Source organism: Rhinopithecus roxellana, chromosome 19, assembly GCF_007565055.1.
Source record: "Rhinopithecus roxellana isolate Shanxi Qingling chromosome 19, ASM756505v1, whole genome shotgun sequence".
Lineage (NCBI taxonomy): Eukaryota > Metazoa > Chordata > Mammalia > Primates > Cercopithecidae > Rhinopithecus > Rhinopithecus roxellana.
Window position 1 is genome coordinate 39,157,622 of NC_044567.1, and position 26,554 is coordinate 39,184,175.

The window sequence follows — 26,554 nt, forward strand, 5'->3', positions numbered from 1 at the left end:
CTGAGCTGAATTACTATTCAGACACTGCTGCCAGAATTGAAGCTCCTGTGGAACTGCTGTGTTCTTTCATTAAAAACTTGCTGTTTAGTTGTCAGTTTTAAGTAGAAGTTGGAGTCTTTCCAGGTGACAGTCTGATGGAGGAGCAGAACTGCCTCTTGGGAGGGTACAAAAACGGCGGCCTTGTCCGATAGTCGTGCAGGGGCCAGGGAGGGGCAGTGGTGCCCTGGACCCGGCCTCGGCGCCTCCAGGTGGTGGGAGGGGTGCGCTCTGCAGAGCGGACAGGTCCCTCTGCCGAGGCTGTGCTGCTTCTGGAGGCGGCAGAGCGACCCTCCTGCGGTAGTGGAGTCACCTGGCCCTCAGAGCAGTCTAGGCCAGTGTTTTCCGTAAATGGCAGCCTGAGGAGTCTGGGCGGTGCTGGTTGAATGGTGCTGCAGCTGCAGGCATGTGTCCCGCTATGTGTTGCCTGGTGGACGTGGCTGTGTCCAGTCAGCTGTACTTGCAGGAAGAGGTGGCACCTGGGTTTGGCCCCGGGGCTGTAGTTTTCAGGCCCCTGCCACACAGCATTGGCAGTTAGAATCTGCTCTTTCATAGGCTGCTGTCTAGGCTTAGAATCTGACCTCCCCACCCCTGTGCATCTGGACAGTGCAGCACAAACCCGGCTGCTGGCCGCACCCACCACACCTGCACAGGCTGTCGCAGGCCGTAGGGTCTGGACCCTGAGTGGACTCCTCGTCTGAGCAAACGCTCTCATTCCCACCCTGCTTTCGTCCCCAGCTGTCACCATTTGGGGCCTGTCTCTGGCCTCCGATGGTTCCTGTCTCTCTCCCTGCACGTGTCAGTGAGCATGTTCACAGAGAAGCAGGGGGCCAGCTGTTGCCCATTTTGAAGTTTAAGGAAGTTTTGAGCCCACAGGGAAATGACATGCGAGTGGGGTTTTTTTGATTGTTGGGGTAGCTGAGAGGCCTGACTCTGACCCCTTGTGAGGATAACGCTGGCATCCCGTGGGGAGAAACGCGTGGCCTGTGGGCGGCTTCGCAGACAGTCTGTCCCAGTGCCCTTTGGTAGGGATTTTCTCCCGTGGCCGGGGCAGCCTAGGACCTAGGGTTGCTTTCTGTCAAACCTGGTTCCACTCTGGCCTCATCTCCTGACTCCTCAGGGTGCCAGCCGGGCTGCCGACGACGCCGAGCGGGAGCGCAGGGACCGAGAGGAGCGGCTGAGACACTCACGGAACCCGGCTACCCGCGGCCTCCCTTCCACAGCCTCCGGCCGCCTGCGGGGGACGCAGGAAGTGGCTCCCCCCACACCCCTCACCCCTACCTCACACACGGGTGAGTGCCCCCCTCCCAGCGCTCTGGAGCAGCTCTGGGGTGACTTCCTGTGTCCCAGGGTTGGTGGGGAGGGTACACTTGGTGGTGGATGCTGTAAGTGCCCCATGTCAAGCGATGCTCCTCCTGGGGTGGATGAGCCAGGCTGCCCGGGTGCCTTTAGAAATGAGGACACCTGCCGGTGTACGTGATTCCTCCGACATCTCGCGTTCCTCCCTTATGAGCCCCCTGACCTCGCTCCCATGTCCCTTTGTGTCCCTCCGGCCGGATCTGAATATTGGTGGCCATCGGTTGCTGCCAGCTCCTGACTGTCCAGGCAGCCCGGGGTCCTCTCTGGCCACAGCCTCTCACAGGAAGCCGCAAGCAAGAGGCAGCAGACAGGGGCGACCCACTCCGTTTCTCTCCTGTCCTCAGCCAACACCTCCCCCCGGCCTGTCTCCGGCATGGAGAGAGAGCGGAAAGTGAGTATGCGGTTGCACCGCGGGGCCCCCGTCAACATCTCCTCGTCCGACCTCACGGGCCGACAAGATACCTCTCGCATGTCCACCTCACAGGTAGGTGCAGAGCTCCTGGGCGGGCGCTGGGCCTCGGGCTACCCCGTCTGAGTCAAGAGCGGGCTGTGGTTTCTCCAGGGCTTCTTTCCTTCTTTCCTTTCTTCCCCCCATGTTTGAGAGTTTTTAATCTCGCCAGGGTGTGGTGTCGTGGTTCTGCTGCAGATGAGGCTTCTCGGGAGGGCCTGGGAGACAAGCTGGGCCGTCATGGGGCTTGTCTCCTGGTCGCAGGTGGGCAGTCTCAGGTCTCAGGTGCCCGAGGCCAGCAAACCATGGGGGCTTTCTCCTGCTGTTTGAGTGCCCCACTGCCTGCAGCTGTCCCCAGGCAGCCAACACCACGCGCCCGCTTGCGTCCCGTTGTGGGTGCCCCTGGCCCAAGGGAACCTTCCTCATTCTTCCTCATTCTTGCCGCTGGCCAGGGATGGAGGCCCGTAGGGACCTCCACGGGCTCCCCGCGCGACCCTCCCTGGTGGCGTGCCCTGCGACAAGGCTTCCCTTCTTTTGACGGCCTCGCCCGTCTTCCCTCGGACGAGAAGTACCCTGTTGCGCAGCCCGGGCCTGGCCACGGCCGCCTCCTCTTCAGCATCCTGCAGCAGCCTCTCCTCTCTTTCCTCTGGCTTCTGTTGTCTTCTGCGTTTGCTAACGTGCTCTTTGAACCAGAACAGCTTTCTCCATATGGATCCATTGTATTTCTTCAAATAGTTTTCTGGGTTGTTCGCCAACAGGGACAGGGTTAGTGGGGCAGGGCCGTGGTTCACCAGCAGGCATCCTGGGGGGTGCCCAGATCCCCCACGGGTCTTCCGCATGAGCAGGAACTCGGTTCGGAAATGCCCTGGAGCCTGGCTTTTGGGGAGGTGTCTTTTGGGGTCACAGGATGGAGCCAGGCCTGCTGCCGCAAGTGGGGCTGGGTGTAGCTGGCTAGCCAGGAACACACCAGAGTGGGGAGCATTCTTGACCACTTGCCGTGGTCAAATGATTTTTAATAAAATGATTGGGGTTACTGCACATTTCTAACTCACTAATGATATCACTAGAAGTGGATTTCTTGTGTGATAACTTCCTCCCAAAGAGACCAAAGATGCAGGATTTTGACTTCGTGGTTATTTGAATTGGGCTCAAGGGGTCTGGGCTGCATCACGAGAGTGGGTCCCTTACCTGCGCACAGCCCTGCTCTCACCTCCAGACACGGAGAGGGTTTAACTGGCTTCTTTCCACGAGCCTGGCACTTGCGCATCAGTTACCGTGAGCAGGTCCCAGGAGGGTCTGCCCGTGCCCTTGTGTCTTCTTGACGCACGGCTGGCTCTGTAGCCCTGAACCATGGCACAGGAGCCGAGAGTGCTCCCCTCGATGGGCACTGACTGGACTTGGGCCGCCTTGCCGCAGCACTTGGCCAGCAGGGAAGGGGCCTGAGTGCTGTTTGTTTTAAAGAAAGTAAAGTGTTTAGTGGTTTGGGATCTTTGAGGGCAGTGAAGCCGTCCTGAGCGGGCTGAGCAGCCACAGCCCTGAGTCCAGCTGCCTCTTCTCGGAACACAGCCTTGGCGGCACCTGGGTGTAGCCATCATAGCCGCGAGCCCCCGAGGTGGTCGTGAGCAGTGCCTCCTTCCATGGTGAGCTGTGGCAGGAACCACAGCTGGCTCTTAGGCCCTTGTTTTCCATATGAGGAAATACGACGTGGACTGTTAACAGCAGGGAGGAGTCTCCAGAGAGAGTTGGTTTGGGGGTGTGTTCTTTCCAAAAGAAGCATCTTGGCCTCTGCTCCTGGACACCCTGGGGGGCCTTCTTGAGAGGCATGTTGAGGGCTCCCCACCTCCAGGGCCGGCCCCCTCCGTCACCATCTCACGGGAAGGCTTTGGCTGTGTTTCCTTCCTGCCAGACTCTGCCAACACCGGCACACGTGGTGGCTATGACCGGCAGCCCCCCGTTTTGAGTCCCAAAGGGGATACAGGAGGCTCGATTGCTCTGAACGCCTCACCTGCTTGCTCAGGTGAGCTGGAGAGACAGTCACCATGGGCAGTGACTCATCCCCGGCCAGTCTTCCTCCTCGGGCCGTCGCTCTTCCTGGTTCTTTCTGCTCCTCTCAGGAGTCCTTGCGCCCCGTGGAGATGGGAGGAGGCAGCAGGAAGGTCTCCCAGGGGTTGCTGGCCATGGCTGGGTGTGTGGATGGGTGGAGGACCACATGGCAGCCCTGTCTGCAGGTCACAGAGGCCCCCATAGTTGTAGGACCCCGCCCCAGCCTGGACTCCCCCTGGTCTGTTCCGTCTTCAACCCCTCTCTTCTCGGGCTGTTGGTGTTCGGCCAGGGCTCTTTGGCCACGGTAGCCTGGGCCGTAAAGGCCATCTAGTTGCTGAGTCTGTTTGGGGTTTTTACTTTGTGAGAAGAAGGCCTCCTCACTTCAACATTCGATGACTCGCTTTGATCAACCCCTGTCCAGGACTAGGCCTGAGCCCTGTTGTCATAGTGGCGAGGACGTGCGTCTCCGCTGCCTGCAGGCTGCGCCCTGAGACCCAGTTGTGGGGCTGCCCAGTACCTGCCATCCCGCTGGGAGTCAGGTTTCCTTAGTGCTTGAGAACACTCAGGAGGGCCTGTCCCGTGCCCTCATTGGCCTTAAGAGCAAGTGATTGCAGAAGAGGAGTGGGCGCCACTCCTATCCAGAGGCCCATCCCGAGAGGCAAGTGAGGCTGTGCGCCGTGCCTGGGCTCACCCAGGCGGCATCCGTCAGTCTGTGGACCTGGTTGAGGCAAGGACGCCCATCTGGACATGGGGCCGGCGACACAGGTAGTCAGGGGGCCGGCGGGACGCTTACCAACAGCTGTCTTTTCCCCACCTCAGAATAGCATTCCTTTCGAACACCACGGCAAGTAGCTGCTCGTCTCCCATCGGAAGGCAGCACTGGGTGAGTGTGCGCGCGGCGGGCGCCAGGCAGCAGTGCCAAGTGGGTGGGAGCCACCATGCCCCGCCCGTGGGAGCTTGCAGGTGGGCTGGGCTTGCATGCCAGGTGCTGGAGGTAGAGTGAGGCTTCTTCTGCTCTGTTCTTCTCGTGGGGTGCAGAGCGGGGCAGTCCGCTGCCCAGTCTTGGGGGGGGCTGTCCACAGAGAGCCTTAGAACAGAGTGAGCCCAGGAAACCATCCTGTTGGCCTGTGGCCTCCCCATGACTGCGTTCTGTGTGCCGTTGCTCCCCTCCTGTCCTGGGCGCCCACCCGTGGGGCAGGAGCGGCAAGGCGGGTGCCCTGAGCACTTGAGTTGCCTTGTCTAGGGTGGGCCGTGCCTGGAGGGCGTCTGTGTCCTGCTCCGCTGAGTGGCTCCACGCTTGTGTTGGGGGCTCCTAAGCTCTTGCCGCGCCACACTCCTGGCGGTCTCTGCCATGCCGGCTTTTCCAGTCGCCTCTCTCTTCCTGTCTCATTTATCTCTGTCCTTGTTTTGTGTTTCTTTTCACACTTGGTCTCTGCCCAGCCGTCTTGTCCACGCAGCTTCATCTGTATTAACTCCTCCAACTGCAGCCCACTCACTCCCCGCCGTCGGTGCATGGCCGGCGTCCACGCTGTGCTCCTTCCTTGGCGGCCACGCGCTCGGCAGCTCCTTCCAGCAGGGGCTTGCGCTTCTGTCGGGTCCGTGCCGCTGGGAGACCTGCTGCAGTTTTCACACTGTGCACACTCTGGAAATGTGTTGACAGGAACTGCTTTTCACGTCTTCCCCGAGAGGGGTACCCGTTTTCAAACACCAGGTTCCTTTCCAGGAAGGGAGGCAGGAGCACCCGTCTCCGCTCCACTCTGATCCTCCGACCGTGCCGAGCTCGGCTCTGCGGGCACCTTGCTTGCATGCCTCTTCCTCCTTCCCGTCTTCCTGTCACTCGTTCTGCTGAGCACGTGTCCCGGCCACAGAGGCCCCTGTGCGTGGCGAGGGACGCAGGCGTCTAGACTGGGGCTAGGCAGTGGCGGTGCGTCCCCTCCCTGCCGAGCACCGTCACTGTGGTATCTGTGCCCGGGTGCCTGACTGGCTCCCCCGGCCCCATGCTGACCTTCTCCTGTGCTTTGGCTCCGACAGATTCCTGGTCGGGTGGCTTCCAGTGGTCTTCAGTCTGTCGTGCACCGATGAGAACTCTCCTTATTGCTGTGAAGGGCAGACAATGCATGGCTGATCTACTCTGTTACCAATGGCTTTACTAGTGACGCGTCCCCCGGTCTAGGATCGAAATGTTAACACCGGGAGCTCTCCAGGCCACTCACCCAGCGACGCTCATGGGGGAAACAGACTAAACGGACAGACTCCAAGAGCTGCCACCGCTGGGGCTGCACTGCGGCCCTCCACGTGAACTCGGTTGTAACAGGGCTGGGAAGAAAAGCAGAGAGAGAATTGCAGAGAGTCAGACTCCCTTTCCAGGGCCTCAGCTCCCTCCAGTGGTGGCCGCCCTGTACTCCCTGACGATTCCACTGTAACTACCGATCTTCTACTTGGTTAAGACAGTTTTGTATCATTTTGCTAAAAATTACTGGCTTAAATCTGTGTAAAGAAAATCTGTCTTTTTATTGTTTCTTTCTTGTCTGTTTTTGCGGTCTTACAAAAAAATGTTGATTCTAAGGAATTCTGAGACAGACGCTGGATTGGAGTTTGTGTATGAGGTGGAGTCGGGCAGGGAGAGGGCGCAGGCAGATCTCAAGGGTGTGTGTTGGGTTTGTTTTGTTGTCCACTTTGGAGAGGAGATTTCTCATCAGAAGTCTGTGGTATGTGCCCATGTGTGGTGGGACCTCTTCAGCCTGATTTTGGCGTCTCACGCTCCCTCCTCCTGTAACTGAAATGCCTGCTGTTGGGAGCTCTTGAGGCCCTTGGAGAGGAGTTAGGGACCCGCAGGCTGCCGCGGAGCAGGGGTGCGCGGGGGGTGTTACCAGGCAAAGCACTGCGCTCTTCTTCCCCAGGAGGTGGGCAGGCAGCTGAGAACCTGAAAGCAGAGGCTTTGAGACCCTAGCAGGACAATTGGGAGTCCCAGGATTAAGGTGGAAGATGCGTTTCTGGTCCCTTGGGAGAGGATTGTGACCCGAGAGGCGTGTGGTTACTGCAGTGTTGGTTGCCTTTGCTGCCTTTGCACTCGGTACATTTTCTCAACACTCAGTGCTCCTGTGCGGATTGGCAGTCGGTCTGTGTGAATGCCTGCGCTCAAAACTGGGAGCAGGGCTGTCCTTGTCGGGTGCCAAGACTAGCTCAGAAAAGCCGGCAGGACCGAAGGACCCACCCTGAGGTGCCAAGGAGCAGGTGACTCTCCCAACCCGACCCAGAACCTTCATGGCCAGGAAGTAGGGTCTGCGCTCTGTGACCTTCTGTTGGGCGCGTGTCTCTTGGTCAGAAGTGAAGCAGCGTGCGTGGCGCCGAGTCCCACCAGAAGGCAGGCGGCCTCCGTGAGCTGGTGCTGCCCCAGGCTCCACACTGCTGGGCCCTGAGGTTCCCAGGATGCCTTCTCGCCTCTCACTCCGCAGCAGTTGGCCAGTAGCCAGTGGCCGTGTGCTCCCAACCCCGATGCGCAGTGCAGTCTGTGTTCGTGGGCACTTCTGCTGGACCCCATCACGATGGACAATGTTCCCTTTGGACTCTAGGGCCCCGAAGATGTGCACCTGGGTTCTTCCCTCTCCTCCCCAGAGATCCCCGGACACCGTAACTGGCTGGCGTCCCAGAACACAGTTGTTCATGCTCCCAGCTGGCTGGCTGGCTGAGTCCATGGGTGCTTTCTGAATCCTAGGCTGGTTACTGTGTAAGCATTTTGGAGGACGGGGCCTTGAGCGGGTGGGAGCTGTGTGTCGAAGTACAGAGGGAAGTCGGGGTGGGTCAGAGCCAAGTTAGAGATTTTCTTTGTTGCTGGACGCCTTCCTGAAGGTAGACGTCCCCGACCCGGAGAGACGTTGCGGCTGTGGCCTGAAGTGGCGCAAGCTGGCTTTGTAAATACCCGTGGTCCTGATGTAGTGCCAGGACGTTTGTGCGAGGCAGCTCTGCGCCCGGGTTCCAGCCCGAGCCTTGCCAGGTTGTGTCTTTGGAGTGTGCTTGTGACAGTCCTTGCCCAGTATCTAGTCCCCATCGCCCCGTGCAGGAAATGTAGGTAGGACGTTGTCAGCTGTGCGCTGGCGGCCAGTCTCCAAGCTGTGCGTTTGTGTCGCCACTGTATTTGTGTACTTTAACAATTGTGTAAATAATAAATTCATAATGACTTCTACCTTTCTTCCCTCCCCTTTTCATGTGGTCTTTATTTCATCAGCTTGAGAGTTTTCGATGCATTGAGGTGAACTATGTGAAAATACTTTTTTGAGATGATTGTTCTTTCTCAGGCTGTGGGTGTCTGGGAGCTGGCAGAGCAGGAGGAGAGCTGTGCCTTGGGCCTCCTGCTGGGCAGGGAGGGGTGGCGACTGCTGCTCCTCGCCGTGGCTGCCCCCTTGGGCTCTGGTGTGCACACGGAAGTCCACGCATGTTCTGTGTGATGGTTCTGGAGAGCCCCTGCCCTCTGAGGTGGCACCGGCAGCGGCACTCCAGCCGCCTGGGGTGAGCGCGTGTCCATTCCCACTGCCATAGGGCTGCAGTGTTCAGGGCTTCCCCTGTCACTTGAGCTGTTGAAGCCCAGGTGCTGCCCCAATGGCCCTGCACAGGCACAAGGATGCGGTTCCTCTCTGCCCCTCTCCCAGAGCACACAGCAGTGGCCCCTATCCAAGGCCTTCGGGGGCTGTCGGGCTGCCGGAGCAGGGAGGTCCGCACCTACTCCTGACTTGTGCTCGTGTGTCGGTGAGCTCAGCCAGGCTAGGCCGCCTCCCCTCCCAGCTCCCCTCCCGCCCCTACCTCCACCTCACACTCTCCACTCCAGGCCACTCCTTTGGTCCTTGGCCACAGCCACGCCAGCAGGGTCACACTGCCTAAGATGAGGATATTTTGGTTTGTAGTGAAAGCATAAGGACTTCGGGTCACTTGCGTGGAGGTTGCTCGAACTAAGAACAGTGTAGCTTTCTGAGCCTCACGTGGGTGTGTGCTGAGGGGGTTCCAGGGCTGTCCCGCCGACTCTGCCCGTGACGCACTCCGCCCCGACCCTGGGGAGGCCTGTGGCCTGGAGCTCTGCCAGCCCCTCCTGCCCAGATTTTGCCGTCTACCAGGGCCTTTCCCGTCTCCAGGCCGCCTCACATGGTTCCCTTTTGCTGCCCCAGACTGAGACAGCGTGTGGGGCCTCACTGTGGCCGTGGGTGAGGCTCAGCTCCTGCCCCGTTCACCGGCCCCAACCGGAAAATGGCAAGACCCAAGTTCCATTTCCTGCCTGACCTTCCCAGCCCCACAGCCTCCCTCCTGGGGTTGCCTGCCCTGAGAGGGAGCAGGGGCTGCATGTCCTCAGGGCCTGCTGGGTGGCGGCTCTGCATCTCATCTGTGAGGGCCTGAGCGGACCGGGTTAGAGGGCTTGTTCTCTGCACCTGAGTCTGGCTGGCTCCGTGTCCTCAGACGTGGTTTAGATGGGAAGAGCAGGCCTTCCAGGTACTAGGCAACGCCTCCCGGGAGCTTCACCACAGAGCCCTTGGAAGGCGCAGGGATGGCAGCGTTTGTGGCCACCAGGCCCTTTCTGGGTTCCCTGCGCCTCCCCCGCCACCTCCCCCAGCACGGGCCCTGCACACATCTGTTCCAGGGCTGTTCTCTGGGAAAGCCCAGGCTGGGTGAACACCTCCCTCCTCTGATCTGGGATCGTGTGAAGAAGTCTGTGTGCCCTCTGCCCCGCCCCCCCCCCCCCCCACACACACGTAGCAGTGGTTCTGGATGGATGTGTCTCTGGTCAGGGGGTCTTCACAACATGGTAGACCTGAACCACTTTTGGCCCCAGAATCTGTCACTGGGGTTGGGGGTAGCCCTGCGCAGCCCACACACCAGACCTCTGCGCCCAGCTTCCTCCAGCGGGCCCCGGGCTTCCCTTCCCTTCAAGCCTGCCTGTTGTGTCAGAGCAGACCCGCTGCCCCATGGCTTCTTTCCTCTAAAGGCACCAGCTGAAGGAGGGGCTGGTAGAACTCAACACCCACTCCACGGCACAGGGACCCCAGCCCCCAGACGTCCCGTGTCCCCAGCCAAGCATGGCTGCCTTCCCACATCTGGACCACTCCTGAATCACTGAGCAGGGCCCCTCAGGCATGTCTGTCTAGGAGCAGCACTGCCTGGCTACTTCGTGTTGGGCCTCTTCTGTGTGCTGTGGGTGTGGGGACCAGAGTGGGGCAGATGAGGGGCGACAGTTGAGCTAGAGGGGCCTGCTTCCTGCCTAGGGGAGGGTGAGGGCCCGAGATACCTGGAAACAGAGGGTTCCAGGAGCGAGCACCCCCCACCCGGCCCATGACCTCCCTGCCAGTACCTCTGTAAGCCCGGGTCACTCCTGAGGCCAGCAGAACCAGGCACAGCCAGGTCCAGAGGCGGCAACCCCTGGGTCTGAGCAGCCCCCATGGGGCCCTGATGTGGGGGTGCCGGCCGGGGAAGGCCATGTGTCTTCTGAGGCCCAGGCTGCCTGCTTCCCACCACCTTGCCTGCTCCCACCTCCTCGTCCGACTTCTCCCTTCAGCTGCTGAGTGGGGCTGGTGGACTCTGTCGAGACACATGGGCCTGGCTGTGCAGAGTTGGACCTTGATCCCTGCAGCTGCTGGCATTGCCTGCCAGCCTGAGCCCTGCTAGAGGCCTCCACAGCCCTGAGGCTGCAGGCATGAGCCCGGGCTGAGAGAGCTCCAGCCCAGCTGGGGCAAGGCCAGGGGCAGATGGGGGCACCTGGAGCTGAGATGTGCACTTTTCGCTTGCTTTTCATTGCAGAGGAGCAGGGACATGGCATCTCTCCGGCTGCACGCAGCCCGCCAGGGCACCCGCTGCCGTCCCCAGCGCCCACGACGCACCTACTGAGGGCCCCAGCGGCCTCTGACCGGGCTCCCAGCCACGCAGGCCACTGCTGGCCACGAGGGCAGGTGGGTGTTAGGTGCCCAGGACAAGCCCAAGTGGTGGGCCAGGCTGGATGGAGGACGGCACAAAGACCAGCCCTGGGCACCGGCCACACCGCGCACACTGCCAGCCAGAGGGGCGAAAAAGGGAAGGCAGGAGAGTCCTGTTTCTTAAACATGGCAGTGAATAAAGTGGCCTGTTCCACCTCAGCTCCCATATAACCACCACTTAGGGGCTCCCAGGGAATGTTTCAGAGACCACCCTGGCACAGGCGGCCTCCAGGCGCCTGCCCCGCACCCCCCTCCACGCAGTGCCTGCCCCTGCTACGAATGCTGTGCTGCTGCAGGGAAAGCTGGTGAGGACAGAGCCACTGTAGGAACAGCCAGGCTACCAGCAGATGTGAGATTCGGGACACAGGCCACACGGCAAAACCACACAGTCCTAGGAAACCGTTGTCCTGACGCTCCACCCACATACAGGTTTATTTCCACCTTTCAGGGGTGGAAGGAGCTGTCCCCAAGACACTAGAGGGGTGGGCACAGGCCCCATGTGAGAGTCCAGGGTAGGACAGGCTGGAGAGGGCCCCACGCAGCACCTGCCCTGCCAGCCTGTCTGCGGCCCACCCTCCCATTAAAGTCACGTTGTCTCGCAGCGCGGGTTTCTAGGTCCTTGAGCATAGCAGTGGCCGCAGGCCGCTTGGGACCAGCAGGCGGGGCCCCTGGTGAGGATGCCTTGTAACTTTGTGGCTTGGTTTCACCACAGATCCACTCTGGAATGACATGGTTCCCACCCCGCCACCTTCCCCCGCAAAACACTGATCAGGCGACGATCTGCTGGGCCGGCAGCCGGAGCCCAGCCATGGCCCTGCCTGAGCCAGTCCAGTTTGTAAAATAAATAGCAAGCATTGCCGGGTTCTGTACCTCCTCCCTGTGCCTGCCGGCCCCGCCCAGCCACTCAGACACTCGTTTCCGGGGTGTGAATCACCTCCCCGTTTTTCTCAGGCTCAGCCTTCAGGAAATGCTCCACCTCCCGCAAGTCCACCCCCGAGTCTGCAGGAGGTTTGTGGAGCTTCTCCTCCTCCGCGGCCGCCACCTCGGGCTGTGGCTCCTTGGGCTTCTTCCTAATGCAGAAGAAGTTGCCCAGCAGCAAAATCAGGGAGGAGGTGAGCACCTCGGCCCCCGCCAGGATGAACACGTACTTGTAGACGTGGGTCGCATCCAGGAGCCTGCCTGTAGGAAGACCCCTTTAGTCCCAGCTGCTTCTGCGGGCTGCCCCCAGGGCCCAGAGCTCCCCCCAAGCCTGTGTCTCTATGTCTCAGCACACACGGGTCGCCCTGTCTGCCTCTGAGTTCGTGGGGCTGGGAGGTATTCTCTCTCCTCCATGTGTTCCAGCTGGGGGCATCCTCCCTCCTCAGCTTCTTCTCCCTCCTCCCCAGGGGAACGAAGACTTAAGAGGCTAAAAATAGCAGTGGCTTTGCGGAGAGTTTGGGCTTTGGTTGTTGGCAGGAGTCAGGCTGGTCCCCACGGAATCCCCCTGAGGCTTCCAGTGGGCAGCACCAGAAGCCTTGCTGTGTTCAGCACCAGCCTTGTGTCCTGGCCACCGCGGACTCCAAGACAGGAGTCTGGAGGTGAGACCTTGGCCCTCCCCAAGCCCAGGACCCCCTCGCCAGGCAGCCAGAGCCTGGGCAAGGCTGCTCCAGTCAAACCTAATTTCCCTCACATGTTAGCTCAGTCAGCCTTCAACAAGGAGGCCCCAAAATACAAAAACTGGCTGTGGGGTTGCCCGGAGCTGCCACATGGTGCCCATGTAGAGCCTGGAGGAGCTGCCCACCCCACGGATCCAGCCACTAGCTGCCTTGTCTGGGGTGCACTGTGCCAGACCGAGCCCCCCACTCCTAACAGAGATCCGCTGGCCCCCGCAGAATCAGGGTCGGTTCAGCACAGTGCACCCCCCTTCAGCTCAGTCCCACAGTGCGGACGGCTGCCTAGGGGTGTGCATCCTTGCCTCGCAAAGCAGGCATCTGATGGGAAGGGCAGACATGGGGAACTGCCTGGGGCACAGCGCTCACCTCCCGATGGGGGCCCGATGAGTACCGCCACCGCCTCCATCAGCAGCACCAGGCCGATGGCGCTGGAGAACTTGTGGGTGCCCACGATGGCCATGAGCACCTCGAACTGCAGGGCCCCCACCATCCCGTAGGAGATGCCGAAGAAGATGCAGAAGACCACCAGGCCGCCGTAGTCGCCGGCCGTGGAGCCCGCCAGGTCTGCGAAGCCGTTGAAGAACATGGAGAAGCTGAAGAGGTAGACGGAGTAGGGCCGCACCTTCCCAAGCCCCGCCACAAAGCCCGCAGCCGGCCGCGCGAAGATGTCAATGAAGCCCAGGACAGTGAGCAGGAAGGCGGCCTTGGTGTCGGGCACGCCCAGGTCCTTGGCGTAGCTCACCACGAACACGGGCGGGATGAAGAGCCCCAGCACCATGACCGAGGCGGCCACCGCGTACAGCACGAAGCCGCGGTCCCGGAAGACGCTCAGGTCTAGCAGGCGCCGGGAGGATCGCGGCGGCCCCGAGCCCGGCTGGGCCACGGCCACCAGGGGCCTCATGAGTGCGCCACACACGCAGCAGTTGAGCAGCAGGCCGCCCAGGATGAGGAAGCCGCCCCGCCAGCCGTAGCGGTCCTGCAGCAGCTGCCCCAGTGGGCTCAGGGCACACAGGAAGACGGGGCTGCCTGCTGCCGCCAGCCCGTTGGCCATGGGGCGCCTCTTGCTGAAGTAGCGGTTCAGCATGATGAGCGAGGGCTGGAAGTTGAGCGCCAAACCCAACCCTGGAGCAAAGGGAACGTAATGTGGTGAGAGCGCCCCCCAAGGCTGCCCCCAAAGCCCAAGACCCGCGTCTCTACCCCCAGGTTCCCACGGGCTTAGGCTCCCAGTGTGCAGAGCCCCTGTCACCCACACACTCGAGAGGGGGACAACGAGGTGGGGCCAGGACATCCTGCAGCCACCCGCCCTGCTGTCCTCCAGAGGCCTGGACCCAGGAGCAGAAGTGCACAGCCCCCGCCCCTCCCAGCACCTGCGGCCCACCGGCCGGCCCCACTCACCAGTGATGACCCCAGTGGTGAGGTAGACCTGGATGATGCTCCGGCAAAAGGACGCAGCCACCATGCCCAGGGACGCAAAGAGGCCCCCCACAAGCATGACGGGCCGGCAGCCAAAGCGGTTCACGCACACGCTGCAGAGTGGGCCTGAGGAGGGCAGCAGCTGAGAGGGGCTGGGCCTGCAGCCAGCTCTGCCCCCGCCAGCCCACTGAGCTCAGTCTGCAGCCGGCCTCCCCTTCCCACGCCACCCCTCCCTCCGCGGGGCACCGGGGCACCCTGGGGGCCAGGCCCAGAGCGCAGGCCAGAGTGACACGCGAGCGCCACCTGCTGGGCTCCGTGGGTCCCTGCAGCTCAGGAACAGCCATCTTTTCAGGAACGGCTCTCGGGAGCCCTGTCCTCTGGGACTGTCTATAAATACAGCCGACCCGTTTGGACAGGGGCCAGGATGGACTTCGCGCCCTGCCTGGGTTGGCCCTGTGGAGAACATGTTGCTGCCCAGCAGGATCCCGGCCCCAAGGGCTTCCCTCCAGGGTTCCTGGGGAGCAGGCAGAAGGCCCTGTTGCCGAGCCTGGCCACACGCGGGCTCCTGCGCCTGGCAGAATCTGCCAGCAGAGCCCCGGACGGGGGCCTGGTGTGAGGCCGCCCTCACCTGTCCCGTAGAGCATGGCCAGCAGGATGGAGGAGATCCAGGCTGTGTCGCTGTAGCCGATCCCAAACTCCCGCATGAGCTCCTTGAAGAAGACGCTGACGGCCTTGGGGAAGGCGTAGGAGAAGCCGGTGATGACGAAGCAGCCAAAGAGCACGGCCCAGCCCCAGCCGCCGTCGGGGGCCTTGACGCCTGTGGGGCCCTCGTCCACCACGGCCCCTCCCATGGCCAAGAGGGTTGGTTACGCCTCACCTGAGAGAGAACGAGAGAGAACGCAGGCTGACTCAGGCTGCCCGGGGTGATCATCCCAGCTGCAGCCTGTCGGGGAGCGACACGAGCTGGGTGGCACACACACCTGGGCTGGATGGCCCCGCAGCTCAGCTGAGGGGCAGCTGCCCAGCGCCCACACGGGTGGCCCCCTGACCTGGTGCTTGGTGGAGGCAGGAGGATTTGGAGGGAGGCTAGCAGCTGGGGGTCCCACTCCCTCTGCACTGCCTCCTGCACCCACACAGCTGGCTCTAAAGGGCAGTGGCTTTTTTGGGCTCGGCCAGGACTCAGATTACCTCCTGGGAGGAGCAGCCCCCGGCAGGAACATCGGCCTGGCCGTCATTTCTGTCCTGGCTCGCTCTGGCTGACCCGTGCTGGGCAGGGCCACACTCACTATGATTCTGGTAACAGCCTGCACCTCCGGTCCCCAGCACTGAGCTCACCCCGGGGCCTCTGGGGGTGGCGTCCGCCAGGTCTCTCCCTGTCTAAATCTAGGTGGAGCGTGCCTTGCTCTGGCTCTCCTGCCCCCAAGGGCCCACTTTGGCTTCAGTGGAGCCCGCCAGGAGCTTGCACAAGAGGAGGCGGGCAGTCGCTGGTGGTGAGGGGCTGGGCACCAGGCTGGAGGGGGCAGTTGGAAGCACAGGGGCTGCAGTATTAGAGTGGGTGAGGTGGGGAAGGGGGGGCAGAGCTGGCCCCTTATCCCTGGATGCCCCCTTGCCTCCCACCGGCCCTTTTGCTCAGCAACTTCTCCAGTGAGAAGAGACTCACCCCACCTGTGCCTGGAGTGACCCACAGGCTGCGGCCTAAAATCAGGAGGGTCTGGAGCCTCCTGGGGAGGGGAGAGGCTGGGGAGGCTCCCACCCAGCCCACCAGAGCAAACCACGCCAGCCCCCACAATGTCTGAAGCTGGTGTCCCTTTTGTAAACTCCAGGAGCTCAGTTCGTTTGAGTCAAGTTGGAACCCGAGGCCTGACTTCCATCTTCATGCCCCAACCCACCCAGAAGTCACCTTGTCCTCTCCTCACCAGGGAGCTGCAACCTGAGACGTTGGGTGGTCTGGTCCAGCCGGCTAAGCTTCTCCAGACTGTGCTGTGAACCAGCGCCCTGGGAGGCAGCAGCAGGCCTGCTGCGCACGCTCCACGCCATCTGTGGGGCTCCACCCTGCCCCCTTTCCTTGGGCTTCTCCTGCAAGTGTGTCCGCAGACCCCATCCTGGTGGGTCCGCCGTGACGGCCCAACTTTGCCTCTAAGGCAAACACGTGACTAGAGGCAGGACCCGCACAAGGGCAAGGACCTTTGCTGGGAGTCTGAGGGGTTCCGTGCGTGGCTCCTCACTCTTTCCAAACCCTCCCCACATCCAGCCTGCCTGACCATCCCCACCACAGGTGCTGTGCCTCCTGGAGTCCCTGCCTTAGAGGTCCAAGGATGGTTTGTAAGGGCTTTGTAAGTGTTCCACGAAGTCACTGTTACTGGGAAATGCCGCTTGACGAGGGGACCCAGGAGCCAGCTGTGGCTGTCTGGATGATGACAAGGCAGATGCGGTCCCCTGGAGCAGAACAGACCCCCGCCACAGGGCCAGAGGTCCACTCCCCAATCTGTGCTGGCTCCCTGGGGCCAAGGCCTCGGGACCATTTCTGTGAAACCCGGGAGCAGCTTTTGGTTCTGCACCTGGACACCGGATGCCCCCACCACAGTGCCTGGGACAGGACAGAGGAGGACTGTGGCACCTCCTCAGGACACAGCACTTCAGGACATGCTGTCTGGGGTCACTAAGCGGCAGGGTAGGTCCTGCTCATACTGGTATTAAGTTTAAAAGGTTCCTAAGATGACAGTATACAGCAGGGTAACTACAAGATAGATATTAAAAATATATGCACTTGAGGAATGAAACTGAGAAAGGATGCAGACTGCGGGTCACAGGGAAGACTGGAGGAGTTGATGGCCTCAGGACCCCAGCTTGTTTGGGGTTGCGGGTTGACACTTTTTAAAATAAACAGGCCATGCAAGGCCAAGGAAAGAAAGGTGTATACAAGAAACAGAAGAGCCAGATTTCGCGTACCCCAGGCTCCCCTCCAAAACACAGAGGCACCAGGGCCTCTCAGTCTTCCTGGCTGCACCAGCGGGGGCAGGGGATGCAGGCAAACCCAGCATCTGGAGCTTGCCAGGGTCCTCCGGAGACAGACGAGGGCTCGCGAGGAGGCAGGGGCTGGGGGCCACCCTCAGGAGACGCGGTGCCCCTGAACTAGGGTCAAGGAGGGCTGGCAGAGGGTTGGGGCAGTGCCAGGACTCACTGGCCAGGAGGGCACAGCATGTTCTGAGACCTGAGGTGCTTGTGGCTTCCACGTGAAGCTCACATGGGGAGGGCCATTTTCTGTGTCAAGATGAGGCATTTGGACAAGCCCCCAGACCACAGCCTGGCACCATCGTCTGTCCTCACCCAGCCTGGGGTGCCAGCCATGCTGAAATGGCTCCAGGAGTTCCCACTCCAGCCTGGTGTCCAGGGGCTGACTTGGAGCCAGCAGTCTGCCCACATGGCTTGGGGCAGGGGATTCCACAGGAGGCGGAGTACGGGGAAGGGGCACGAAACAACGGCGCAGGCAACCCATCTCCAGGATAACCCCGGCGCTGCGATGGGCAAAGGCACAGGTCGCCTGGTGTTCCGAGGACCACCCTGGGGCTGTCCTGCCTGGAGCACACGCCACAGTCACCAAGCACTGGCCTCTCCGTGGGCAAACGCCATAGGCTGGCCTTCCCCTGACATTTACTGCCCCCCCGCCCCCCAGGAAGCATGCCAACCCGCCCAGAAATAACCTGGCCTCTGGGATGAGAAAGCTGATCTCCCAGGTGGGGGCTGCCGGAGAGCGGGTCCCCCAAAGACTCCAGGCCCCCAGGCTGCTGGAAGCTGAGCAGGAGGCCTGGGGCAGGGGTGGGTGGGAAGGGCCCTTGCAGGAGATCCTGCATCCCACAGCCGTGTGCCCTCCCAAGCCAGGGGCTGCTGGCAGCAGTTCCCTCAAGGGTGCAGGGCACAGGGGTCTGTAAGGACTCCTGGCTTTAGGCCAGGACTCAACCATGAAGCCCTCAGGACCTGGGTGCTTGCCAGTCAGACCCCTGCACTGCCCCGTCACAGGCTTGGAGCACCATGCCAGGTGGCTCGAAATGCCGACCTGCAGAGCCAACGTGGACTCACGCACAGAGGGTCCGGAACCTGACCCCTGCTGCCCACGCCTGCTCCTCCTGGGCCTCTCTCCAGTAACCTTGCTGACCTCCTTGGGGGGCAGTGGGCACCCTGGCATGCTTCCCCTCAGGCGTCTGGACCTGCAGACCCCTCACCCGCCTACGTCCTCAGGTTTATGCACAGTGCCACCGCCTTGCTGAGGCCTCCACTGGACTGTCAGCCTGTTCCCTGGGTCCGTGCAGTGGCCTGAGCCCCGAGCCCGAGGTCTGTTACCTAACTGACTCCAGCCCTTGAAGGATGGGCCTCGGCCCTGCCTTTGTGGCCCAGGCAGGAGGCGGAGCAGGAAAAGGGCAATTCCTTTCCTTCCTGGATCCCAGGGAGCTGCCTGAGGACCAAGGAAGCGGCCCCTCTGTGGCTAGCGCCTGGCTGCTAAGGGGTGCTGAGGGCGGGAGGGCGCGGCACCCGGGGGAGGGGCCCCCTTGAGTTCCCTTCTTCCCCCGCCGTCCCTGTTGTGCAAACAAGGAAGGAGCGTGAGTAACCCCCGGCAGCCCCGCCCCAGCCGCCTGCAAAGGTGTCCGGGCCGAGCTGGCAGGGGGTGGACGCTGCGCAAGGGGCTGCCCCAGGCCTGGGCTCTGCACCCCACCTCTGACCCCCGCAGACCCCCGCGCACGCCCGTGCCCTGCCGCTGTGTCCGCTTACATCATGAAGGCAGGGGCTGGCGGGGCAGACGCACAGGCCGGATTGGCCACTTACACCCAGGGCCAGGAGCCCCCACTGGTGCCCCAAGAGGGACTGGGCTCAAGTCCCACGTGGGAAAGGGAGGCTGCATGTGCCGCCGCCGCCGGCTTCAGGCCTGAGCTGGCACTGCGGGGTCTCAGAGCTTGAAGACCCCTTCTCAAGGCTGAGGTCACCGCCCTGGGGCCGGGAGGCGGTGGGGGCCGGAGCTGGTCCAGAGCCGCCTTCCCCCACCTCCCAGGCCTCCTGGACCCTGCCAGGCCGCCCCTCCACGAGGCCACCTCGCCCCATTCCTGGATTCCCATGCACCCCTCCACCCTAAAGCCAGTGCCCGAAGGCCAAGACCAGAGGGGGACTCGGGTCAGGAGGCGCCCCCACCCCACCGCCGCCCAGCGGGCGTCGTGGGGACCCGGGAGGAAGTAGTGACCCGGAGGAGGCAGGAAGGCGGGAGGTGGGGGGCGGAGGGGGGAACCCCAAACTCCACCCTCGCCAGGAGAGGTCCCTCCTCGGCGCACCCCGGCCCGGGCTGGAGGGAGGGCGCCTGCGGGTTCCGGCTTCCCGGCTCTGCCGGCGGGGGTCGGCGCGGGTGGGCGAGGTTGGGCGGGGCCCACCTGGGGGAGGGGGAGGGAAGGATGCTCCGCCCGGTCCCGCCCCGCCGGCCGCGGGACGTGGGGGACGTGACCGCGCCATGGGAGGAGCCCCCGTATTGCCCGCAGTAGGCGCCCTACCGGACGCTACCGTAATTGCCGGCGCGCGGGTCCACCGGGGTCAGCGGAGCCCGGGAGCCAGCCAGGCGTCGGGGCCTCGAAGCCACAGGGCGGGGCCGGCTCCACTTGCTGCAGAGGTGGGTCGAGTGGGCGCAGCTCGGGGACGTCAACTCGTGAACCGCGGGTCTCGGGGCAGGGCCCCGCGGTTCTGTGCGTGCGGCTGCCCGGCGTGGCCCATTTCACAGATGGGACTGACTGGGGCAGGTGATGCTGGGAGGACTCCCCGAGCCCTGTCTGCTCCCGCCCCGCCCCTGCGCCAGGGCCTGGGCACCTCCAATGGCTCTGCGCCACCGCCCAGAAGGCCCCCGCTGGGGCCCAGAGTGTAGCCCACATTTGGCTCCTCACTGGAGGGGGCGGCACTGGCCCTTCTGTCCCACGTGGTCAGGTCACCCCAGGACCCACCACTGAGCCTGCCAAGCCTGGCATAAGGGTCACTGCAGGCCAGTGGGGGGGACCCGTCCGGCCTGACGGCTGGGCTGGGATCCATAGAGCCCTCTGGTAGCTGCACCTCCAAAGTAAAGTGCCCTGCTTCAGTCAGTGGGGGCTGGCCTGACCATGCAGGCCACATGGCTTTCTGGGTGGCCTGGATGGTGGGCCCTGCCCAAGGTCACATGGGGTCGTTACCAAGTCTGCCTTGAGATCAGGCCTCCAGATGCCCACCCCAGACTCTGTCCACACCACGGAGCCCTGGGGGAAAGACTGCACCTGCCAAGGTAGTGCCCCCGTGCACTCAAAGCCTTTCTGGGGGCAGACACCCCCCATGGCCTCCTAGCACCTCCTCAGTTCCTGCTCGCCATGAGGGAGTCCAGCCCAGCCTCCTCCACACCACGCTGGAGAACAGTTCCTCTCCCAGCATGGTCAGGCCAGCCCCCACCTGACTCCCAGGCCTGTGAAGTGAAGCTGGGACCCTGGACTCCCCAGCCCCAGTAGACACAAGACCACCCACCCTTGTGCTCAGCATGGACAAGCCCTTGGGCCTTGGGGTGGGCCAACTGCCATTTCCCGCCCAACAGGCCTAACTCTGGCCATCACCAGGAGAGGGACCCTTTCAGCCCAGGCCTCCTGGCCAGGAAGCTTGGTGCCTCTGGGACAGAGAGGAGGACAGTGGCCCCTCCGCTCCCCGCCTCGTCTCTCACCGACTCCAGCCACCCCTGGTGGCCCCCACCAGAGCTAAGGACTTCCCTTCCACTCTGCAGCCCCTGTCTCTTGGCTGGCCCAACACCCAGGGAGGCTCCTGATCAACCCACTTTGCAGATGGGGAAACAGGCGTGGGTTAGGAAGTGGGAGGCTACCAAAGTCTGTGCCTGGTTTTCCCAGCCTGGGGCCCGGGGTAGAGGTAGGGCGAACCCAGGGAGCCCAGCCTGGCCCTGGAGGGGATCCCACATTTCCCTGCACGGGCTGTTAGTCATTGCCCAAGGGCGGGTGTGGGTCGGGGAGTGTTTAGGGTGGTGTGAACAGGGGAAAGCGCCTCGGCCAGAGCGCACGTGCTCCCCACTCCCTCGGGGAGGCCACCCATACAGGGAGGGCTGCAGCAGCCCCACCAAATATAGCCCGCGCCCCCCGCCGCCGCGGACCGAGCTATTTATACCCGGACCGGGCTTGGCCGCCAGCGCAGCCACCTCCTGGCCGGAGCCCAGCCCCTGAGGGCAGCCCGACGGGTGGGCGCCCGGCCGGACCGGGGGAGACGAGACTGGGCAGCCAGGGATGCGAGGGCGCGGAGGGGCGCGGCTGCCTCTCGGGAGCCCTCGGTGGGGGCCGCGCGGGGGGCGAGAGGGCTAGTCCGTGCCCCCGGCGCCCCCGGCCCTGATGGACAAAGTGGGCGGGGTGGGGGCGAGAGTGCGGACCCAGAGGCCGCCCCCTTGCCGGGCACGGGGAAGCTCTTGGGCCCCGGCCGGCGCGCGAGCGTCGCGGCCGCGCCTACCTGCCGCCGCTGGGCCGCCTCCGCCCGCCTCTCGCCGCCTCTGCCCGCCTCTGCCGCCCGGCGCCGCGCCGGGGGCGACTTTAAGTGCTCGGGTCGCTGGCGCGGCACGTCCCCCGCGCACGTCACCGCCTGGCGCCGCCCCTGCGCGCCCCGCCCGGACCCCGCGCCGCCTCCGGACGGGCTCCCGGGCCGCAGCTCCCCGACGGCGCGTCCCACAGCCCCGCCGGGCCCAGGGACCCCCCAACCGGAACCGTCCCCGTGGCGCCCCCGGTCTGGAGCTCGCCTGCCCGCTCCGCGCCCCGGGACTGGGGCCACCCTGCCTCGCCTCCCGGGAGTCCAGGCTCGCTGCTCCCCGCCAACCCCCATTCCCCCGTCCCCCGTTTCCCCGGCTCGCGGGGAACGCAGCGCGGCAGGTCCCAGCGTCCTCCAGGGCAGCGACCCCTCGCCCCAACGCCGGGGCCCCTTTGGCGGGGAGGGGCGCGCGGGCCCCGTGGGGTTCCGGCCGCCTGGCTCAGCTCCGGGGCCCGCATCCTCCCTCTCTGAGGCCACATCCGACCTGTCCCTCTTCAGACCTCCGCTTCCTCGTCGGTCCCGGTGCGGACGGCGGCCCCTCCGGGCTCGGGGAGCGGCCCGCTGCCTGCGCTGCCTGGATTTGGGGCACGGCCTCGCCCTCCCTGAACTTCCGTTTCCCCAGGTGGCTCCGCGCCCTGCGGGGCCCTGCAAAGCCACCCACTCCAGCACTGCGCCCCTGCCCCGCCCCGCTCGCGGCTGAGAACCCGGACGTCTCCACCTTCGGGGAGGCAAGGCCTGTCCACCCGCTGGACCTCGCGAGGCGCTTCTCCCAGCCTGTTTGCAACATGGAAATAACGGGGCACTCTGGGTGCCGAGGTTTGAGGCAGCTCCAGGGAGTAAGGCCTTTGTTGGCCTGGACCAAGGAGTCTAGTTGTCAGGGCCACAGGGACGCTTTAACTGGCCCCTCACAGACCCTGGGGCTTCAGAGGCCCAGGCACCAGTAAGCCGGTACCTTCCCACAAAAGAGGCAGTGGGTATCAATGGAGGACCCCTCCAGAGGGCAAGGGGAGGCCCATCCCTGGCAATGAGGCCATGTGGGCCTTCGCTCTCCACCTGGAGCCCAGCCTTCCAGGATGCCAAGTCCGGTGAGGCCACCTGTTCTTTCTGTGTAATGTAATGAGCCCACCCTCCCACTGGCACTCACAGAGGCTGAGTCTGGCCCTCACTCCTACCTGGGGCCCAACCACCCCCATCCCCAGACATCAAGATGAGAGCCTGTGAACAGAACCCAGGCGGCCGGGCGCGGTGGCTCAAGCCTGTAATCCCAGCACTTTGGGAGGCCGAGACGGGCGGATCATGAGGTCCGGAGATCGAGACCATCCTGGCTAACTCGGTGAAACCCCGTCTCTACTAAAAAAAATACAAAAAACTAGCCGGGCGAGGTGGCGGGCGCCTGTAGTCCCAGCTACTCGGGAGGCTGAGGCAGGAGAATGGCGTGAACCCGGGAGGCGGAGCTTGCAGTGAGCTGAGATCCGGCCACTGCACTCCAGCCCGGGCGACAGAGCGAGACTCCGTCTCAAAAAAAAAAAAAAAAAAAAAAAAGAACCCAGGCTTGTGGCAAGTGGTGAGGGGGCCTCGGACTTCGTGGATGAAGACCCCACGTAGCTGGGCCGTGCTACTGCCTAGGGCAGGTGGTGGAGCCATCTTGGGTGATGCAGGTGGTGCTCCCGTCTTCCTGTACCAGGCAATTCATCAGTTTCTGGTGAGGGAGAGCAGCAGAGGGGGTGTGGGGCACCGTGGACAGCCGTGGGAATGGATCCTCCACAAGGTATTGCCTGCTGGGGAGGCGGGGGCACCGTGCTCCCCATCCCGGATTGTTGAGTCACCAGGCCTGCCGGCTGGGCTTGGGGCCCCCACTGAAGCCATCAAGACACCTTCCACGTCTGCCTACAGCTTGGCCCTGATCCCTGAACCCTGAACCCACCGTAGAGCAGCAACAGGGGGAGGAAGACAGAGCCGGAGAGCCTGGGGTCTCACTGCCCCCTCCTGCCTCTTGAAGCACAAAGGGGTGCCCCTTCCAGAGCCAGGTCTTCTCCCAGCTGGGAAGATGCCCACTCATCCCTCCAGGGGTCCCAGGGAGCACCTGGGGTTTGGCTCGGACCCCCAGGCCTGGCCCCCTCCTAGGCATGGCTTCTCGTGAGTGTGGACCCCAGGACTGCCCACCCAGAGCTGGGGTGGAGCCTCCCTGCCCTCAGAGGGGAGGGAGCAGGCAGACTGATGAGCACTGGCTCCCAGCAGAGAGGTCAAGTCTGTGGGCTTTGACTGGGGGGACTGGAAGACCACAGAGTGCTCACAGTGATATGATGGCTGCTGGGGGCTGGGGTTGGGGGCTGGCCAGGTTGTTACCCAGAGGAAAGGCTCAGCACGGCTAGCAAGCAGGCCACCTGGGACAGCTCACCCCGGGCCTGGACAGGACAGGGCGCTGTGGGGTTGGGCCAGAGCCTCCGTGACCCTGGGCCCCTCTCTAAGGATTCTGGCACTCTGGTAGCATGAGGCACCCCTGACCTCCAAGTGCTCAGCTTGTAGAAAGGCCTAGCAGTTGGAGGCGGGGGGCATTCCAGGCCTGGCACCAGGGCCCAGGTGGCCAGGCTCCATCTGACACAGGACTCCATGGGCACCTGGGCACTGAATACCACTCAGGTTTTGGGTAAGGTGCCTTCCGGGGGACATGCCCCTCCCTCAACAATCATGGATGTGTCAGAGACAGCAATGGTGCAGCAGAGGAGAGGCACCTCTGGGTGTGGTGTGATCCCCTCGCCTGCTAGTGGCCTGGAGGTGCGGGAAGGGGTGGGAAAGGCCACGTGTGTCTGCATCTCTGCAGCTGCACTCTGGGTGGTGTTGGGAGCACCCACCCCAGACCTGGCTCCAATGCCTGCTCCCCCACAGTGGCCCTGGGTCAGCCCCTAGGCCCAGACCGCACTTTTCTGCAGGAAAGGAGGTGTGGGTGTGGACAGGTGGCACCATCTCTGGCCAGTGAGCAGCTTCACAGGACGCCCCCCTGTGACCCCACAGCCCCCCGTCTTGACTTCTCCCCCAGCCTCAGGTGCCCCCACCTGCCCCTACCTGCCTCCAACTTCCTTTTGTTCCCAGTTCCAGCTACGGGGCCCTCCAGGCCCTGGAATGTCCTCCTAGGGGCCTGGCCCCCAGGTCCTTCCCACCCTGCTCCCTGGCAGGCTTAAGCTCCTTGGGGAACGTGGTCCCACCTTTTCCAAGAGCAACCTTTGTGGGAGGGGACGGGCATGAAGGGAAGGCTGGGATCTGCTTCCTCCCCCATGGGCTGCCCCAAGGGTCTCATCTTCAGTCAGGTTGGGAACCAGGCCCTACCTCTGTGTCATGACATGACCTAGGAAGTGCGGAGAGGCTTTTTTCTGAGGGACGTCACAGCTGCTGCCTCAGAGGGGGTGGCAGACCAGGCCCCAGACCTATCGGGGCCAGATCTCGGGTCCCAGGGAACCTTCCAGGGTCTGGGGAGCCACACAGAGCCCACATCCTGCATCCTTGGGAACCCCGCACACCATTTTCCAGATCCCAGCAGGGCCACCCCGTCCTGCCCCAGTCCTGGCCGTACCACCCAGCACCAGTTGCCACCCCATGGACAGGACTGCGGCCAGGACTGGCCGGGTCAGGGGAAGAAAGCCGAGTCACGGGGAAGGACATTCCGGCCGAGCCACGGCCCCGCCTCCCTGGGGTCCTGGGCCGTCTAGCTCCTGACCCTGCCTGCCTTACAGCTCCCTGCCCAGAGGATCTGGTGACACAACTGTCACAGCCTGTCACTCCACACCTGTGGCCACACCTTCCCCAGACTCCAGACCCGTGAGGGGCATGTGGTGGGACGTGCCGAGGCTGGACAGGGGATGCAGACAGGACGGTGCCAGGGGAGGCTGGCGCCCCCCACCACACAGGACCATGGCCCAAATCTACGCCTTCCCTTCACTCGCCCCAGAGAACCTGTCCAGGCTCCCAGAAAAATACATTTTTTTCTTTTTGTTTTTGACAGAGTCTCACTCTGTCACCCAGGCTGGAGTGCAGTGGCGTGATCTCGGGTCACCGCAACCTCCGCCTCCCAGGTTCAAGCAATTCTCCCGCTTCAGCCTCCCGAGTAGTTGGGATTACCGGCACCCGCCACTACGCCCGGCTCATTTTTGTATTTTTAGTAGAGACAGGGTTTCACTATGTTGGCCAGGCAAGTCTTGAACTCCTGACCTCATGATTCACCTGCCTCGGCCTCCCAAAGTCAGAAAAATACATATTAACCTGGCTGCTGCTGGGCCTTCCCTATGAGCGGCAGCTCAGGCAGGGTGCAGAGGTGAAAAGGGCAGGAGAGCCCGCACCGTGGCCCAGTGGGGCCTGACCCACCACACTGCTGCCCATGGTGGGTTTTGGTCATGGGGTTCAGGTGTGATGCATGGTGTAGGGGTATGAGTGTGCAGGAGTGTGGGGCTAGGGGTGTGCAGGGGCGTGAGGGTGTGTCTGTGCACAGGTGTTGGGGTACGTCTGTGCATGGGTGTAGGGGTGTGTCTGCATAGGTGTAGGGTTGCATCTGCATAGGTGTTGGGGTGTCTGTGCACAGGTGTTGGGGTATAGGTGTTCATGGTCTGATGAGAGCAGCTGTTGTGGGCTGACCAGGTCTTCTTGGTGTCCTCAGTGACCTCTCGCTCTGTCACTGGGAGACAGAACTGAGATGGGGTCAGTGCTGCTGGAACATTCAAAACTAATGCCCATTGGATCCTGGGCGGCCATTCCAGGAATGTGGTCAAGTGGGGAAAGAAAGAAGTGTGGGGATCTCTCTGGACCTCAGTCTCTTGCTCTGTAGAGTGGGCGCAACAAAGCTCACCTGGTGGCTCTTGGGAGGGTTTCAACTCTAGCCCTTCTCACCTGTTAGGTGCATCCTCCCCTCCTGAGCACCCCGGAAGACCTCCCACAGTCCTTCCAGAACCCCACTGAGAAACCACGCTTTCTTCCATGCCCTGCCCCCATCATCCTGTCAGCACTGGCCGGGCTCTCACGTTAGACTTCAGGTTCATCCTCCCTCTACCCCACGCCCCGGCTCTGTCCACGGGTCAGGCGTGGGCTGTGTCCTGGGGCCGGGTGGC

At 63.0% G+C, this 26,554-nt stretch overlaps 2 protein-coding genes across 6 annotated transcripts in view; one reads left to right on the top strand and one right to left on the bottom strand.

Annotated features, from left to right (window-relative positions):
- Positions 1-11,697, top strand: part of CSNK1D (casein kinase 1 delta) — a 33,320-nt gene extending 21,623 nt beyond the window's left edge. Inside the window, exons 7-10 of one of the 3 annotated variants that reach the window (XM_030923157.1) lie at positions 1,157-1,328; positions 1,740-1,879; positions 4,706-4,769; positions 5,918-8,074. In XM_030923157.1, coding sequence (XP_030779017.1) covers positions 1,157-1,328; positions 1,740-1,879; positions 4,706-4,738 — 345 coding nt within the window. In that variant the 3' untranslated portion in view covers positions 4,739-4,769; positions 5,918-8,074. Of the gene's footprint in view, positions 1-1,156; positions 1,329-1,739; positions 1,880-4,705; positions 4,770-5,917; positions 8,075-10,663 lie in introns of those variants that run through there. The other 2 variants (XM_030923155.1, XM_030923156.1) reach the window with 2 other exon arrangements.
- Positions 11,226-22,096, bottom strand: SLC16A3 (solute carrier family 16 member 3). Of its 3 annotated transcripts, none has more exons than XM_010354356.2 (5): positions 21,946-22,096; positions 14,530-14,778; positions 13,884-14,027; positions 12,855-13,610; positions 11,226-12,015 (listed from the first exon to the last, which is right to left on the bottom strand). In XM_010354356.2, the coding sequence occupies exons 2-5, from the start codon at positions 14,750-14,752 to the stop codon at positions 11,741-11,743; spliced, it is 1,398 nt and encodes a 465-aa protein (XP_010352658.1). In that variant the 5' UTR covers positions 14,753-14,778; positions 21,946-22,096; the 3' UTR covers positions 11,226-11,740. The 3 variants fall into 3 exon arrangements, with proteins under 3 accessions (XP_010352658.1, XP_030779014.1, XP_030779013.1); XM_030923154.1 differs by having other exon boundaries at positions 21,962-22,095; XM_030923153.1 differs by lacking the exon at positions 21,946-22,096 and adding an exon at positions 21,390-21,526.
- Positions 22,097-26,554: the final 4,458 nt, after the last annotated feature.

Excerpts from the sequence above, each read along its gene's own strand:
- SLC16A3 (XM_010354356.2), bottom strand. The coding sequence starts at position 14,752 with ATGGGAGGGGCCGTGGTGGACGAGGGCCCCACAGGCGTCAAGGCCCCC. Across the intron at positions 14,028-14,529 it reads GGCCATGCTCTACGGGACAG|GCCCACTCTGCAGCGTGTGC; the intron begins GTGAGGGCGGCC and ends TGCCCTCCTCAG. Across the intron at positions 13,611-13,883 it reads CACCACTGGGGTCATCACTG|GGTTGGGTTTGGCGCTCAAC; the intron begins GTGAGTGGGGCC and ends CCTTTGCTCCAG.